Genomic DNA, 16,065 nt, shown 5'->3' on the forward strand with positions numbered 1-16,065 from the left:
TCCCAAGCATTGGAACAAGAGTTGTAACATTGAGGTTGCCTTGGAGACCTCAAGATGGTTGGGATGCCAGGGCCATGGTATACCTGCCAAGGACTGCTGCAAATGGTGGGGAGTGTAACCAGCCCAAGAGAATGAAGCTTGTTGCTACTGAATACCAGATCTGCCAACAGCAGTCAACAAGGATGAAAGGAGTTTGGGATCTGAAGAGCTCTTTGACACCAGACATGGAGACATGGAGTCTGGAGTCTGCCTATCTCATTTTTTTTTTTTTTTTTTTTTTCTTGCTTGGTGTGATATTTCCTCACCATGTTTTGGAATGGTAATGCATATCCTGCATGGTATTGGAAGTATGTGATATGCTTTTTTATTTTGATTTCTTAAGGGATATAGTTAAGACACTGCATGGATCTCAGAAGAGACTTTGAACTTTGAACATTGTTGAGACTGTTATAGACTGTGGGACTTTTGAAATTGTGCTAAACCTATTTTGTATTATGCTATTCCTCAGTATGGCCCCCATAGACTCGTGTGTTTGAACAAGCCTTTGGGGGCCAGGGAGTGGAATGTGGTGGCTTGAACATGCTTGGCTCAGAGAATGGCACTGTCAAGAAGTGTGGCCCTGTTGGAGTAGGTGTGGAGGAAGTGTGTTGCTGTGGACATGGGCTTTGAGATCCTCATCCCAGCTGCCTGGAAGCCAGTCATCTCTTAGTTGCCTTCTGAATAGATGTAGAATTCTCAGTTCCCCCGGCAACATGCCTTCCTGGATGTTGCCATGTTCCTGCCTTGATGATTATGGACTGAACCTCTCAAACTGTAAGCCAGTCCCAATTAAATATTGCCCTTTATAAGAGTTGTCTTGGTCATGGTTTCTGTTCACAGCAGTAAAACCCTAACTAAGACAAATACCATTCCTCACTATTTCGCACCAAGTTCAGGGCCCTTTTTAACTCTAGGTGGGGGGTGAGAATACCTTGCTTATTTTAGTACATATCCATCCCTAAACTTCACTGCTCATTTATGGTTGCTCTTAAAATGCTCCTTGGGCCAGAGGGACCCCAACTTTTTGTTCATCTTCAACTGATAGTAATACTCACCTATCACACAGTAATACTCACCAATCACACCCCTAGCACTCTGTCTCAAGCTGTCCCAGGAAAATGGCCAGGACACTAGAGCCCTGTCAATCTCATCTGCAGACCTAAGTGGATGATGGGGCAGGTGAAGCTGGTGCCCTCTGCTGTTCCTTCCTCCCTCTGAAGTACACAGGCCTTGGGAACCTCTTTCCCTTGCAGTGTCTGTAGGAACTCCACCATCTTCTCCTGGGCTTATCATTCTTGAGTCAGCTGTGCTGGGAGAGGCTTGTTTGGCTACAAGCCAAAGGCCAAACAAATGTGTATCACAAGTTGTCTTGGAGGAGGCCATGGGACCCAAGGTACTAGAGGACAACTCAGATAAGTTAAAACTGAGGCCACAGCCACAAGGACTTTGTACCTGACTCAGCCAGGGGCCTACAGCAACAGACTTAGCTCTCCAGTTCCAGTCCATCTCTGTGAAATTATATTAGCTTCCTGTGACTATGCAGCCATGTTCTCAGTCATAAGATGGGATACCACCACCTTCTCTCACCATTCTGTACTCCTCTGACCACCTCAATAGCTACAAGGTGACCAGTTCTGCCTACTCCTCCCCATACCACAAAACACTCGTGAGAACTTTCAGAGCAGTTTTTATAATAAAATGATCCAGTTATATAAGGCATAATCTGAGAAAAGATATAAAAATTGGAATGTAGAAACTTAATTTGTAGAGAACACCAGATATTACTCTCACAGGAGGCCTTAGGCCTCACAGCTGTCCTGGTGTATACTTCACTTTGCAGCATCTCTGATCTGAGGAGAGGGATTCCAGCCTTGGAATTTCCAGGAGGTGAGCACATAAGAGGGGGACGGGATGGGAGAGATCTCACTTGCTCAGTCCAGTAGGAAAGGATGGTGCTGGGCAGGTTGTCCTAAAACCCTGGGCATAGCATGGACGGAAGCACAGTGAAGAAGCACAGGTTCTGGGTGCCTCGTTCCCAGCCGCCCTCTCACAAGTCAGCTGCTTCACACCCCAGGAGGTAGAGCTGTGTGAGCATTTGGTTCAGCTCTTCCCTTCCTGCACCTGTGCTATCGGGCAGCCCTGTAGGACACAAGGTAGTAAACAGTCCAAGAAAAAAAGTCTTCCTCCTGGGAAGGTTTCCTTGCCCACTCTGAGTATTCCTGTAAGAGATGCTGGCTTTAGGTTATTGAGACTAGAAAATGGGGCAAATGAATACACGGTGCCCAGTGCAACCAGAGATGGGTCACAGTGTCAAAGTCCAGTCTCAGAGGAATCTGATTTCTGTTTTGGTCCCCTATAACAGCATAAGGCACATCCTGGGGTTCTCTGTGGCCACTAAGAGATGTCACAGTCATTAAATGCCCCAGAAAAGTAAAGGGAGTTGGGAGCAAAGGGCAGGCCTCCAGCTCTTGTCCGAGCACAAACAGGAAGGTCATCATTATTAAGCTTGCTTCCGGCACAGGAAGCAGCCACCACCCTTAAGACTGTCACTGCTACATGAAGGGAGCCAGCACCAGGGCCTTTCCTAAGAAGAGAGCAGAGGTGGTTGGCTAATTTGAGCTGTGACTGTGAGCTGTGGCAATCCTCGGTATGCCCAGGCCCTTGGCAGAGAAGAATGAGAGACACACTCTCAGCTGACGGCACATCAAGGGCCAGGCAGGTGGGGGTTCCTCAAGACAACGGGGCAGACTTTCTCCGGACCCGCACCTTCTCAGCAAGCACGAGGCTGTGCTGGGCCTCACAGAAGTCTAGGAGTCTGCGCCAGAGTGGGCAGCAGCGTAGCAGTAGATGGTCCCCTGCGAGAGAGAGTCAAGGTTGCTCTTAGTTTTGCCCCAAGCATGCTAGGCACTGCCTTCCCCAGCCTTCCCCAGACACACAAACCCTCATACCAATGATGCACAACCCCTCCTGGGCCCGGGTTATGGCCACGTTTACTTGGTGGGGGTCCACAACAAAGCCCAGAAATTTCTTGAGCCAGCTCTTGGTTGGCCGCTGGTCCACATCGCTCCTGGGACATGTTCGGACTGTGCTCACAATCACATAGCGCCATTCACTCCCTGGGAGGCAGAGAGGGGGTAACAGATGAATTTACAGCTTTATGTCCACTGCCCCCCATCTCCCGCTGACCCCCACACAAATATTGCCTCCTTAGAGCCAGCCTCACCCTGGCTCTTGGTGATAGAGGTCACAGTCACTCCAGTGACCCCTCTTTGCATGAGGCCCCTGCTGATTGCAGCAGCCTGAGCATTGTAGGGTGTAAGGACAGCGATATCTTTGGGATCCACTGTCCGGTCCATGGTCAACTGCTTGGTGATGCGGACCTAAGTAGATAAGAGGGCAGACAAAGGAGCTGGAACCCAATCCCTCTTCTGTCCTGAGCTCGGGGCCTCACTGCCTTCCTGCCCACTGACATTTTTCTTGGCCTTCACCCTCCCCAAGGAAGCCTTCCCCAACCCACCAAACACCACAGAGAGTCGCTCTGACACTTACCACCTCTGTCACCTCTTCCGGGTTGGCCCTGGAGTTCTCATTGCCTTCCTCAGTGGACACCAGCAGCCTCTGCTCCTGGCCCTGCACTGAGCCGAAGATGACGGAACAGCTCTCCTTGCCGACATGACCTAGGAGGCTGGGTGGTCGCCTCAGTTCAGACCAAGTCTTCAGGTTTCCCCCGTAGAACTCCATGGAGGGAAAGGAGCAGATGTCCTTATGCATACGGTACTGTGTGTCCAGCATGATGGCATCCCTGTGGTACCTCTCAAAGAGAGACCGGTCCATCCCCAGATTTCGCAGCTGTTCACTCTTGACCACAGGCCGAAGCTGCTTGTGGTCTCCAAGCAGAACCACCTGGAAGCACAGATAGCTATGACCTTGACACCTTCTGAGCCAGAAGCATTCTAACTTCTTGGCCATCTACAAGGCTCACCTATTACACCCTTAGCAGCCCAGCATCAGCCGCTCCCCAGGAATCCAGGGAGGAGCATTAGATCTCCACAACCCTCACCTTCTCAGTCTTTGAGAAGCACACCAATGGAATCAGGGTTTCTGGTTCCGTGGCCATGCCTGCCTCATCGATCAGGATCTGTCGAACATTCAGAGCTTTCAGGCTTCCTGAAGCTGCACAGGAGCATGTGCACAGGATGACTGAGTGTCGCTCGAGTTCGTATTTGCGCGCCTTCCCCAAGACTCTCCTGTATCTACATGAGATAATTCATGTCATCCAGTGAGCTTGCCTATGGGTAGCTCCACCTATGAGACCACCACTTACACCACAAGATCCTCCCTTGAGAATATTTTCCCTTCCCGAAGCTGGGCATCAAATTTTCTGATCTCTGGTGCATATGGGTTGGGGGCCTGGCGGATCCGGTGGTGAAGGGTAATGCTCCTAGAAGGCAGAACCTTGGTGAAACCCTGGCCGGCGGGGGTCCCCTTGCCTCAATCCCAGTACAGACAGAAGAGTCATACCTGAGGTTCTGATTCGGTCTTCCTTCATGAGAGATCTTGCCAAATAGATTCCTGTTGCTCACTCCTGGCAGTGGGAATTCAGTGGCCTCTGCCTGCTCCCCATATACACGCAGGGGCCTCATCTCTGTCTTCCTCCTCAGGAGCAGTCCTGGGGCAAGTGAGGATGTGAGGCTGGAACTCCGTGTCCAGCCTCCTCTGGCAGTCCCGCCCTTTACCACTCACACACCTCCCAGGACATCCACAGACTTGTTGGAAGGACCGCAGTATAAGACACATGGGCCCCCCAGTTGTTCCTCTCCACTAGGGCTGCTGCCAGTTGGCATCTGCTCCTGGTTTGACATGTGGAACCAGTACACAATGTGGAAGCCCACAATGGTCTTCCCTGTGCCTGTGGAGAGAGGACAGTGTGAGTTCTTATGGCTACGTCTGCCTACACAGGGCAGCCCCTCCTGGCTCCTGCAAATGGACCCCACCTGGTGGGCCCTGGATGACTGTGAATTGCTTCTGCAGAGCACTCCTGACAGCCCTGTCCTGGCTCTGGTTCAGCTTATGATGTCCACCAGGGATGTTGTAGTTTTGCCGCTCCAAGAACCTGCTGGTAGGTGCTAGGGTGGGGGAAGTGGGTGTAGCAGAAGCCAAGGATCATCTAAGCACCATGAGCTGAGGAGAGGTGGAAAAGCTAAGGGGCAGACCTACCCTTGTGGAAAGGACGCTGGTGAGACCAGCCACGGCGACGGGGGTGAGAGGGGCGCCAGGACTCAGGGATCTGGCGGCCCAAGGCGATGCTAATGACCAGTGGGGATGCATTTTTCAGTCTCCGCACAGCTTCTTCCTTGCGGCTGGGAGGTGGGGGTGGGGTGAGAAAGGATACCAGAACGTGAACACGACTTTCTTAGGGAGGGAGCCATGTCCTCCCAGGCACAAGGAGGTCCTGGCACTGGACCTCAGCCCAGGGACCTTCTCCCTGACCTCAGGTGAGAGGAGCTACTCACAGGTCAGGAAGCTGCTTAGATAGCACTTCCACAGTGAACAGAGCGCTAGGTCTCAGCACCTCTTCTGGAACCTTCTCCATGGTCATGTGGTGGATGAAGAAATGTACCTGCCTGGGAACCTCCTGCCGATCATCCACACACTCCTGGTCCCAGTCACCAGACAGTTCACAGTCCCAGTCACCAGATAGCCCATGGGCCACCCAGGTGTATGTATTGGGGTTAATATTCAGGAAGGGGCCAAGGCCACTAGGCCCAGGGAATGAGCTAGGTGGGGGAAGAGGGATCCCCTCAAGCCGAATGCAGAGGTAGCAACAGTCAAAGTGGATGTTGATACATTTCTCCTGGAGAAAAGCAGCTTCCAGCTGGAAGGTGCCCTGCAGTTGCCCCTGAGAAGTGTCCCAAGAGATACGCACATCCTGCAGCACAATGGAGTCATTTTCTGTAACTGCACTTGTGAGTGCCTCCAGGGCACAGCGTGGCCCCCACACACCTGAATACTCGCTGACTTCTCGGTACTGGTCTTGCAGGGCGTGGTGCACATGGCCTGAAAAGCAGTCACTTGGCCGCTCCATATGCTCCAGACAGAGGCTGAAGCCAGGTACCACAGTCCACAGCTGCAGGGTTGGTGCCAGGAAGCCCCGCTGCAGGCTGGAACCAAGCTGAACCTCCAGGGTGTCTCCACTGCCCAGCTCATAGGCTACCTCTATAAAGTGTCCACAGCGGCTCTGGTGTATCTGTGCTTTCTCCCTTCGACGAGAAACCTTATCTTGCTCTTGGATGAGGGCAGCTACCTCAGGCCAGCGCTGCTCCTTCAGCAGCACCAGTAGCTTCATCCACAGGGCTGCATCTACAGTCTGGGTGTTTGGATCAAAACTCGTGCCCAGAAGTGGTAAAGACGGCTTGGACGCCTTCACTGAGTACATGCGTCGCCGCCATACAAGCCGCAAGCCTGTCTGGTTCACTAGCTCCTGGGGGTGCTCAGCCAACTGCAGGGAATGGTAGTGGATAGGGGAGGGATCAGGCAGGGTTTCCCGGTTTATAGGGAAAAGCACTTTGAAGCAGCGGGCACCCATCTCGACATCTACTACAAAGCCCAGCTTGTTTTGAGGCTGGGTCTTGAGCTGGATGGCCAGGTGCAGGCTGTAGGCCCGCCGTTGGTAGGTCTGGGCACATGCATACTGGCGACTAAAGTCCTGGCAGAGCCCATCAATGTCCCTGTTAGAATATGTAGAGCCCCTATGGCCCAGTGCCAGTAGGATTAGCCGCTGCAGCACCACATCCAGATGCCTCCGGATGGGTGAGGTCGCCCATGTGTACCAATTCACCTGCAGTGAGTAGTGGCCAGCAGGTTGTTGCTTACCCTGGCTGGAGCGACCAAACACAGAGCGGCCCAGAGCCCTGCGGAAGTCCAGGCAAGCAGGAGTCAGTGAAGGGTGCATGTCATCTGCAGCAATAAGGTCCACCATCTGGCTGTAGTCCTGAGTACCAGCTGCAAGCTGCACTTGTTTCCAGAGGGAAGTCAGGAGATACAGCTGCTTGTTGGGGGTATAGTGGGTGTTTGAACGGTGGCACAGGTGCAGTGACAGAGGCAGCAGTCCTTTGTGCTTCTTGAAAACACTGTCAAGCTGGTGCCTACTGGGTGTGGGATGCCACCTTAGTGGTGTGAGTGTCTCTGTGTGTTTATTGCCCACAAGGAATTCAGCCACGCGGCTGTTAAACTGGATCATGTACTCTTGGACCATGATGTGGGCTGTGCGGAAGCCCAGCACACTGTCCTCATCTGGCGGCTCATAGTAACAGGCAGCTGGGAGGCGTTGACGACGCAACATCCAAGAGAAGTAGCAGGCAGCCACAACACAGGCCTCCACGGAGTCCAGGTGGGTTGGTAGCTCCATGCCAGCCCCAGGGTGTCTCTTGATCAGTTCCTCAGCTTCCTCATATGACAGCTGGCGGTCAGAGCAGATTATGGAGGGTGCAAATCGCAGACTCTTGATCTGGCCACTGCCTTTCTCCATGGTGAGGAAGAGAGAAATGGCGAGGCGATCCTGACCTGGTAGAAGGCTGAGCGCATCGTGGCACAAGCTGGCAGGTAGCATGAGAACTGGCTCCCTGCTGGGGGCATAGAACACAGTGCCCTGCTGGCGGGCTTTCAGGTCCAGTGCCCCATCCTTGGGCACCAAGCTGGCCACATCAGCAATATGCACTGCCACCTCGTACACTGAGCCTAGGTCCCGGACACTAAGAGCGTCATCAAGGTTGCAGGCACCCTGGGGGTCCACAGTGAAGGTCAGGAAGTGGCGGTAGTCCTCTCGGTGACCAGAGGCCATGTTTAACTCTGAGTGGTATCTCTGCAAAGCCTTGGAAACAGAGGCTGGGTCTGGTGTGTGGGCCTTCAGGCCATGCTCTAGGTCAAGGATATAAAGGCTCTGCTCCCAGGTGATGGCCTTGGGCAGCACCTCCAGGACAATGCCTAATGGATAATAGAAACGTTCCCGCCAAAGGACAATACGAACCCAGAAAAGCCGGGTGCTCCGGTCCTCAGGCTTGAGAGTCTCATGCCTCACACGCTGTACCTTGTCTTCAACAAGGCGGTGGATGGGAACTTGCTTTGGGTCCTTCATCTCTGCCACAAAAATCTTAGTCACAGAACCATTGATGGGGATCATAATGCGGGGGTCCCAGTCATCCATCCGACACACAAAGGCCAGTTCATGCCTCCTTCTCTTCAGCACACCCATCACACAACCCTGCAGACCTCCAGGGATGTTCCTGTCATCAACTGCTGGGCCCAGGATCCGGACTAGCACCTCATCCCCTGTGAAAGCCATCCCACAGTTCAGACGACCCCTGACCTGGATAGGGCTAGAGGCCGTGTCATCCAATGGAGTGGCCAAAGCTCTCTCAAAGGTCTCCTGTAGGAAGCTGCAGCGGCGGAATCGCTTGGGGTCTGAGCGCAAGAACTTCCGCAGCATAGATGGGGGTAGGTTTGTGTATTGTTGGGCCATCTGTGGGGATGCAGGGCAAACCATGGTGTCCAGAAGTCCATCCTCCCTCACAGTCACAGTCACTTGCCGGCTCTCATCGAGGAGTTCCTTCAGGATGGCATCATCAGCATTGAGCTCCCAGTCAGAGGTCCAGAAGTCAGACTCGGAGTCTTCCTCAGACATCCTACCTTCCAGGGTGGACACTTCTGCTGCTGCTTCTCTAGAGGCCGAGTTTCCTCCTGCTGTGTCCCTTGCTGCTATGGCCTCGGTCTGTGCTGTAGCTGCTGCCCTGATTCTAGTCTCTGCTTTCACTGTGACCGTGGTCCCTTCAGCTATGGGCCTTTGGAGGCTCTGTGCCGTAGATTTGTGCTCTGCCTCTGGGCCCCTAGCTCTGAGTGTCAGTGAGGCCCAATTCTGTCTCTGGGCCACACCCTGCTCTATCTGCTCCAGCGATAGGTCCTCAGGGAAGACGCTGTGATGTTCTATGCACTCACGGATGAAGCTTTTCCAGAGCTTTCTGCAGGCTCCAGAGGAACAGAGAGCCACAGCGTCTCCCACAGCCACCAGCTGAGACTGGGCACGGGTCATGACTGTGTTCAGCACACGGGGCTCAGTGAAGAACTCTGAGGTTGGTGCCCCAGGGCTGAGCAGACTGTTGCAGTTGTGGACAGAGCTCAGTACCACTACCCGGAACTCACGTCCTGTGGGAGACATGGGTCAGATGGCCAGGTAGGACAAGCAGCCTGGCCACCTCAGTCCCACCATATATATATGCATATCCAAGGAATGGGCTGGAAGCTGCCTCCCTGTTAGGCCAGTCTCTGGCCCACATTTCTGTCACCTACCTGGAAGGATCTCAAAGCTGCCCACAGACACCTCACCAAGGTTCCTCCTCCTTAGCTCCTGCCTCAGCACACTAACCTGCAGACAAATCCAGGGTTCTAGGAGCCTGTCACCCAGGAAGGAACAGGCCCTCCTGCCAATCCCTAGACACCCTCACCCTGGTATGCTTACAATGGATCAGCCTGGAAAGGCACAAAGCAGCCCTCACGGGTAAAGAAAGTCAAGGCCAGCGGAGACAGCTTACCTGGGCACCGTGAGAGACAGCACAGATGTGCCTCTGCTCCCGGGGTCCCCAGCAGTGAGGCCAGGTGTTGTAAATCTCCTGCACCTTCTCCACTACCTGGGTGACCTCAGCCGAGTTAAGCCAGGATGTCATAGACATGTCCTGCTCAGGGCTGCCTGCCACATGGCAGAACATGAGAGGGTAGTGTTGGGGGTGACGTGGGACTTTGCCGCTGGCCTGGATGGGGTTGCCCTTGGCTACGTAGAAATGACGGGAGACAAAGTTGATGATGGCTGCAGTTGAACGGTAGTTCTCGTGGAAGATGATGCGACTCTGCTGAGCAATCCTGTGTACCTCCTGCTGGTAGTACAGGAAGAGGCGGTGCAGCAGTGTGTGCCCTGCAGCCTTGTCCCTGGGCACACTGAAGAGCCTAGGTGTGACCTGCATGTGATCCCCTGCCAGCACTATACGGGTTAGTGACAAGGCATAGGAGAGTGGGATGAGGGCCTCACACTCCAGCATTTGGGCTGCCTCGTCAATGAAGATGTGGGAGAAGAAGCCAGTTGGCACCTGGAGCTCACGAGCCTGAGAAGTGGTGGTGACCACCAAACGGTGATGTACCAGCTCTAGGCCTGTGGGTGGGCGAAAGGCCTGGCGGTCCTCAGTTAGGCAGCAGTACTGCAGTGTGGTTGGATCTGTCTGTCTTGGAGGACGATCTGCGTACATCACCCTGAGTGGAGCCGCCTCTGGGTGGCCGCTGTTGACATAACTGTGGAAGTACTCCCGGACATAGATGTCTGCTGCGCTGTAGAAAGGGTGAGGCACTATGGGCTGCTGCGTGAGGACTCGGGCTGCTGGCTAAAACATGTATGCAGCCTTGCCTGGATGCCAGGGACACTCAAAAGGCAGACGGACAGGGGTCTTGTCCAGGGACTCAAATTTCCCCAACGAGGACAAAAGCAAAGACACGGAGAAGGTCAGAGCTTGAAGATGAGCAGGCAAGACTTGGAGAGCGTGAGTAGTTGGGATACTTTAGAGAAGGCAATCTCTTAATTGAGGCCAAGGGGAGAGATAGCTGTGTCCTGAGATCACTCATAGCTAGGGGCTGGCACAGATCCTGAACACAACCCCTGGGTGCCGCAAGCTTGGGCAACAAGAACTGGTAGCCTGATCCCCAGGAGCAGAGCCCGAGAGTTAAGAGGTCAAGGAAGTGCTTCCTGAGATCTTCCAGGTAAGGAACAACAGCCTTGCCACTCAGATCTCCAGCTCAGCCTAGAAAGTGGTTCAGTACGTGTGGCTATTGTACGTGGGCTCTTCCTTCCACCCCACACTCTGGGCTAAAGGAGGGCTCCATGCCTGCAATAATATGTATTATTAGGGAACTAAAATTTTTTTTTAAATAAAATAAAAAACCCACATTAGTCAAAGAGGAACTTCTTGGTTGAATAGCCTGTTTCAATATTTAAAAAAAAAAAAGAGCCTCACCAAGGAAACACGGGGTAGGCTAAAACACATCACTACTACAACTCTCTCCTAAGCCTAGGGTTTGTGGAAAGGCACCCATAACTCTGTAAGAATCAGAGAGATGGACGCTCTGAGAGGCAGGGCAGCAGTGAGCGACTGGGAAGCAGCTTTAGGCTCACCTGTTGGTGTGTGTGCAGATGAGCACCTTGGTGTGGGGCTGCTGGACAACCTCAAGGGCAGCCATGGCCAATGTGTAGGTCTTGCCGGTGCCAAAAGGGCCATAGATGAGCAATGGTGGAATGTGCTTTGTGCCCTCAGGTCTTCTGCCTGCAATGAGCCCCACGGCCAGCTTTTGTTTGTGATTGCCACGAAATAAGGGTGGGGTGGGCCAGGGGTGGGGCAGGGTGCAGGCGGGCAGGTCAGGAACCACCAGGCGCTCCTCAGGCAGGGCATCCACTGCCTGATGCCAGAACCGGAAGATCAGAGGGTCAATCTGGAACTGCACCTCCAAGATGGGGCTGTCTTGTATATGCAGCCCCAAAGCCAGACAGCACCGTGCTGGTAACAGCAGCCACAGTGCATGCTCTGAACTGGCCCGCGTCTCCAGCCGCACTTGGTATACTGTATTGTCAGGCGCAGGCACAGGAGCCACAAGGGCTGTGCTGACTGCTCGGCTCAGCAGGAAGCCCTGGTCAGTGTCTGGCAACAGAGTGGAAGGGAAGGGGACTTTGGCATAGATGGCCCCTGGTGGTGCAAAGAGCATGCCGAGTGCTGGTGTCTCCAGTGCTGCCTTCAGGGATACCTGGCCCTTCACTGCCAGCCTGGTAAAAAGTTATAGGTCAGCTTTCTATGCATTAGTCAAAGACCCATCCTCCAAGTCCAGACTTTGACTATTCCTGCTAGCCCACTGCCCCACTTACTTGGCTACCAGCTGCTGCTGGACTGCTTCCTCCTCATAGAGAAATTTGTGCATCCTCTGTCGGTAGTTGGAACGAGAGATGGGTCCCCAGACCGGAACATTGTGACTGAACTCCAGGGCCAGGGAGGGTACCTTGTACTTGGCCATCAGGGCTTCCTGCTCAGGTGTCCAGTCTACCTCAAGCACCACTTGGCGGTTGCCTGTGTGCCAGCATTCTAGCTTCTGGGGTCGGCTGGGTGCTGGCTTCCCATTGAGCCCTAGGCTGTGTGTCTGGCCTAGCTGCAACCTCAGCTTTTGGAGAAGCACTGGTCTATGACCAAAGTCAAAGACCACCCATTGCTCAAAGCTGCCAAAGGAGGTAGTCTGCACAAGCACCTCTACCTGGAATTGGGCTGGGGAGTTGGGCACACAGAAGTGCTTTCCCTGTGCATAGAGCTGGTGTGGTGGGAGACTGGGGGCCACCAGTGAGAAGGCTGCTCCAGGCTCTTGCTTGAGTAGGGCCACGTGGAGCAAGGGATCCTGGAGAAGGAAACAGGCCATAAAGTGTGGAATGGGCCCTAAGACCCTGTTAAGGCCCATGGTGACTCCTTCAACCCTGACCCTTTCCACCCTCCCGAGACAGGCAGCTTGCCACTTTCTGAGTGTAGGACACTCAGATTGCTCAGTCTGCCCTGGTTTTCACCTCTCATGCTCATGAACCTTGCCTAAGGCACAGAAGATATTAAGAAGGAGATGAAGACCCTGGGATTTTCAGGGTCCTGTAATCACAAGTCACATTCACTCTCCAGATGTCAGACACTGGCACACTTGTTTTTTGTATTGGTTAATTTACTCCATTGGGTGATCCCATCCAGAGAGTGAGGGTGCCACCAGGGTCCTATCATTGTGAAGGAAACTGAGGCAGGGCGGCTGTGAGGTTTGTCCTAGGTCACACAGACACAGAAGTGGAGACGCTGGCAGCATCCACTTCAAATCACATGCTTTCTGTATCTGCCCACTTGTGGTCCGTAACACCCTGGGAACCCCTCCACACAAGCCTGGGGAGACCCATAAGACGTGCGACCTCAGTGCTGTCTGACCCTCACCTCAGAATGGACGGTGAACACCCACGTGTGCTGGATCTTCTTCCCCTGGTCCTGATGCACCAGTGGCTGGTGGCAAGTGACAGACACTCCACGGACAGTCTCAGCCATCTGCACACAGAAGCTGGTCTTTCAGCACCGAAGCTGTGGGCCCACCCTCACCCACTCACAAGCCTCCACTTACCACCAACACCTCTTTGCTGCTGCGCTGGTATTCCGCTAGAAGCCGTGCCTGGTAAGGTACCAGCCCATCCTGCCAGGCGGCCTGTTCGCGAAACTCCTTGTCTTGTGCCCGCTGAACCCACTCCTGTAACTCCTGTTTTGAGTGTGCCTTGATGCAGACCTCTCCATGCTCACAGAGATCAGGCCTGGAGAGATGAAGAGGATTTCATGGAGGACCAGCCTCAGGAGCAAACCCTCTCAGTCCAACCCTAGCCTGTTTGGGGAGCAGGAATGGATTGTGTAGGGGTTTGATTTTCTCTGTACCCTGGATATCCAGGACAAGGGCTGGCACAAGGAACCTTCTTCAGAGGCCACTGCTATACTATCTTGACATGCAGAGGGCACAGCAAATGACAGGCAGGTCCCAGGTCTCGTGGGCCTCACAATCCCCCGGGCTAGCCCTGGGTCGGGGTTCTCCCACCCTAGGCTCCCACACAATTCTCCTTACCTAGGGCAGAGCTCGAACTTGGAGAGCCCCATTGGTGGGGCACGGTGCTTCCAGGGTACAGCCTGGTCAAAGGCCACCATCTGTGCATGCTCCAGGGAGGAGCAGTGGTTCTCAAATGCCTCTTGAGAACTGCAGGTGACCAGGCAGGCGTGGCAGTACAGTTTGACCTCAGGAGGCTGACCACGGCTGCCTTTCCATTTGTCCTCCCCAAAGAAAGGATATGTGAGCAGATCTTCTCTCCGAAGCCCATCCAACTGCTCAGCCTTCCACACAGCCATTTCCACAGCACTGTGTGCATAGCCACAGCGTGAGGCCCCTTGGCGGCATGGCACCCCACGGCCCACAAACATGCAGTAGTTTAGAGAATGTCTTTGCTGTGGTAGTGGCCTAACCTCCACAAATTGTCGCTTTTGGCCCTCAACTATAACATGGATGAGGAGTGTGGGGCAGAGTTGGTGCCTAGGGCAATGGCCCCTGGGATCCACGGGGCAGAGGCATGGGGGACAGCACTTGAAGCAGAGGGCACAGAGTAGTTGGAAATGGCCACCAAACTCTGCTCGGATGGTGTCAGCTGGGGTCTGTGGGTTATCTGGGGCTCTGGTGCCCTGCACAGCCTCTTTCAGTTTCAGTCTGGGAAGGTTGTACTTGCGTTCAAATGTCCAGACCAGTGCCTCCTCAGGGCTGCTGGCAAAAGTACATCTGTTCCAGTGACGCCTACAGCCCAACCCTGGGCTATAGTAGTAACAGACTTGATAGCGCATAGGTGTTGGGAAGCTGGGCCTGCGGCCCACCTTACGCCAGATCTTGCTCCTGGCTGCATGCTTGAAGCGGGCCAACAGGATCTCCCTGGAGCAGGTGTGCTCTACCTCACGCAGAATGTAGGTGCTCTCATTGAGGCACTGGGTACAGTGGAAGCAGCCCAGGTGAAGATCTAGCTTAGCATAGAGTCCAGCCAAGGATGGCCCGTTGGTGGTGGATGTGCTGGCCGACCTCAGACTGTACCCCACAGATGCCATCTCAGATGAAGGCTGCTCTACTGAAACTGTTAGCCCTGGGGAGATGATAGGACAAGAGAAGCAAGTCAGCTCAAGGTTAAGAAGGACCTACCTACATCTCTGTCAGGTGTAGGACAGAGACTTCTGCCCAATCTTGGCTTGTTGGGGAGTTCTACCCAAAGGCCTCCAAGTCCTGCCCAAGTGGCAGCGGGTAAAAGAAGGGAGTTGGGAGGCCACCGAATCCTCTATCTGGAACCTATGGGGTTCCTTCACTCCTCAAGTTTCATGATCATGGCTGTCTTAAAAGAGTACCACTTTCTTGAGACCTGCTAGTTGGCTACTGGGACTACTGTTGCCCACCTGGACTTGGCAACAGAAACCTCAGGCGGGGAGGGCACAGCCTTGCAGAAGTCCTGCTCTACCCAGGTTAGATGGTCCTCATCAGAGCTCCCACAGAGATGCCAGAAGGAGAGGCAATGCCCAGAGCCCAGAGTCTGAGTTAGTATCACCCAGCAGAGACAGGAGAGAGAACAGTTAGCTTCCTGAAAACACCTAGTCAGGTCTAAGGGAAATCAATCTCTCTCTCTCTCTCTCTCTCTCTCTCTCTCTCTCTCTCTCTCTCTCTCTCTCTCTCTCTCTTGCTCTCGCTCTCTCCCTCCCTCCCTCCCTCCCTCCCTCCCTCCTTCCCTCCCTCCCTCCCTCCTTCCCTCCCTTCCTCCCAGTATTGAGGATGGAACCCAGGCTTTTTACACATGCCAGGCAAATAATCTACTACTGACCTATACCCTAGCACTCTAAACTTTCAAGGGAAACTTTGAGGTACAAAGATTATGTTTTAAATAGAATGAGCAACAGGCAAAGCCTGCAGTCCCTCACTGCACTCCTGTGGAGATTTTTAGCCAGAGCTAGAACCCCTAACGCCCCCCCGCCCCCCCCCCCCCCCCGCAGCTGGAGAAGCAGGAAGAGGGGTCCATGGAGTTGTCCGATGCTAGGATCTGTCTGAAGCCAGTGATCTTGCCCATTTGCAGGCAAAGGGGTGGTCTTCACACTTCTCTAGGTGGCCCCTCCAGTCCCCAGCCACCACCCCATACTTACCCAGTGCACCAGCATCGACTTAGAGCAGCGATCAGTTTCGATTCTGCCCCTGGGGCGACTCAGACCTCTGACGACAGAGCACGGAAATTACCTCACTGCCCCCCCTGCCCCGCCCCTGCCCCGCCCTCAAGTGATAGCCTCCCTCCCAGACCTGGCGGAGCTCCCTGGCCATAGTAAGATTTCCCCCACTCCCCACCCCCACAGTTCCCTTGAGGTCAACACAGCAGAATTTAACCTG

At 54.0% G+C, this 16,065-nt stretch overlaps 1 protein-coding gene across 3 annotated transcripts; it reads right to left on the minus strand.

Annotated features, from left to right (window-relative positions):
* Positions 1 to 1,738: 1,738 nt before the first annotated feature.
* On the minus strand, positions 1,739 to 14,776 carry HELZ2 (helicase with zinc finger 2). Of its 3 annotated transcripts, XM_080925133.1 has the most exons (18): positions 13,738 to 14,776; positions 13,252 to 13,435; positions 13,071 to 13,178; positions 11,987 to 12,504; positions 11,246 to 11,887; positions 9,624 to 10,407; positions 9,382 to 9,457; positions 5,553 to 9,237; positions 5,257 to 5,399; positions 5,034 to 5,165; positions 4,787 to 4,948; positions 4,561 to 4,708; positions 4,364 to 4,480; positions 4,100 to 4,292; positions 3,589 to 3,942; positions 3,263 to 3,419; positions 2,988 to 3,155; positions 1,739 to 2,894 (listed from the first exon to the last, which is right to left on the minus strand). In XM_080925133.1, exons 1-18 carry the CDS (start codon positions 14,751 to 14,753, stop codon positions 2,770 to 2,772), a joined length of 8,712 nt encoding a protein of 2,903 aa, XP_080781259.1. In that variant the 5' UTR covers positions 14,754 to 14,776; the 3' UTR covers positions 1,739 to 2,769. The 3 variants fall into 3 exon arrangements, with proteins under 3 accessions (XP_080781259.1, XP_080781261.1, XP_080781260.1); XM_080925135.1 differs by lacking the exon at positions 5,034 to 5,165; XM_080925134.1 differs by lacking the exon at positions 4,364 to 4,480.
* Between the last annotated feature and the right edge of the window lie 1,289 nt (positions 14,777 to 16,065).

The sequence above is a fragment of the Micromys minutus genome (assembly GCF_963924665.1).
Source record: "Micromys minutus genome assembly, chromosome: 11".
Classification (NCBI taxonomy): domain Eukaryota; kingdom Metazoa; phylum Chordata; class Mammalia; order Rodentia; family Muridae; genus Micromys; species Micromys minutus.

Excerpts from the sequence above, each read along its gene's own strand:
- HELZ2 (XM_080925133.1), bottom strand. The coding sequence starts at position 14,753 with ATGGCATCTGTGGGGTACAGTCTGAGGTCGGCCAGCACATCCACCACC. Across the intron at positions 4,949-5,033 it reads AGTCATCCAGGGCCCACCAG|GCACAGGGAAGACCATTGTG; the intron begins GTGGGGTCCATT and ends CTCTCTCCACAG. Across the intron at positions 3,156-3,262 it reads CTCTATCACCAAGAGCCAGG|GGAGTGAATGGCGCTATGTG; the intron begins GTGAGGCTGGCT and ends TCTGCCTCCCAG.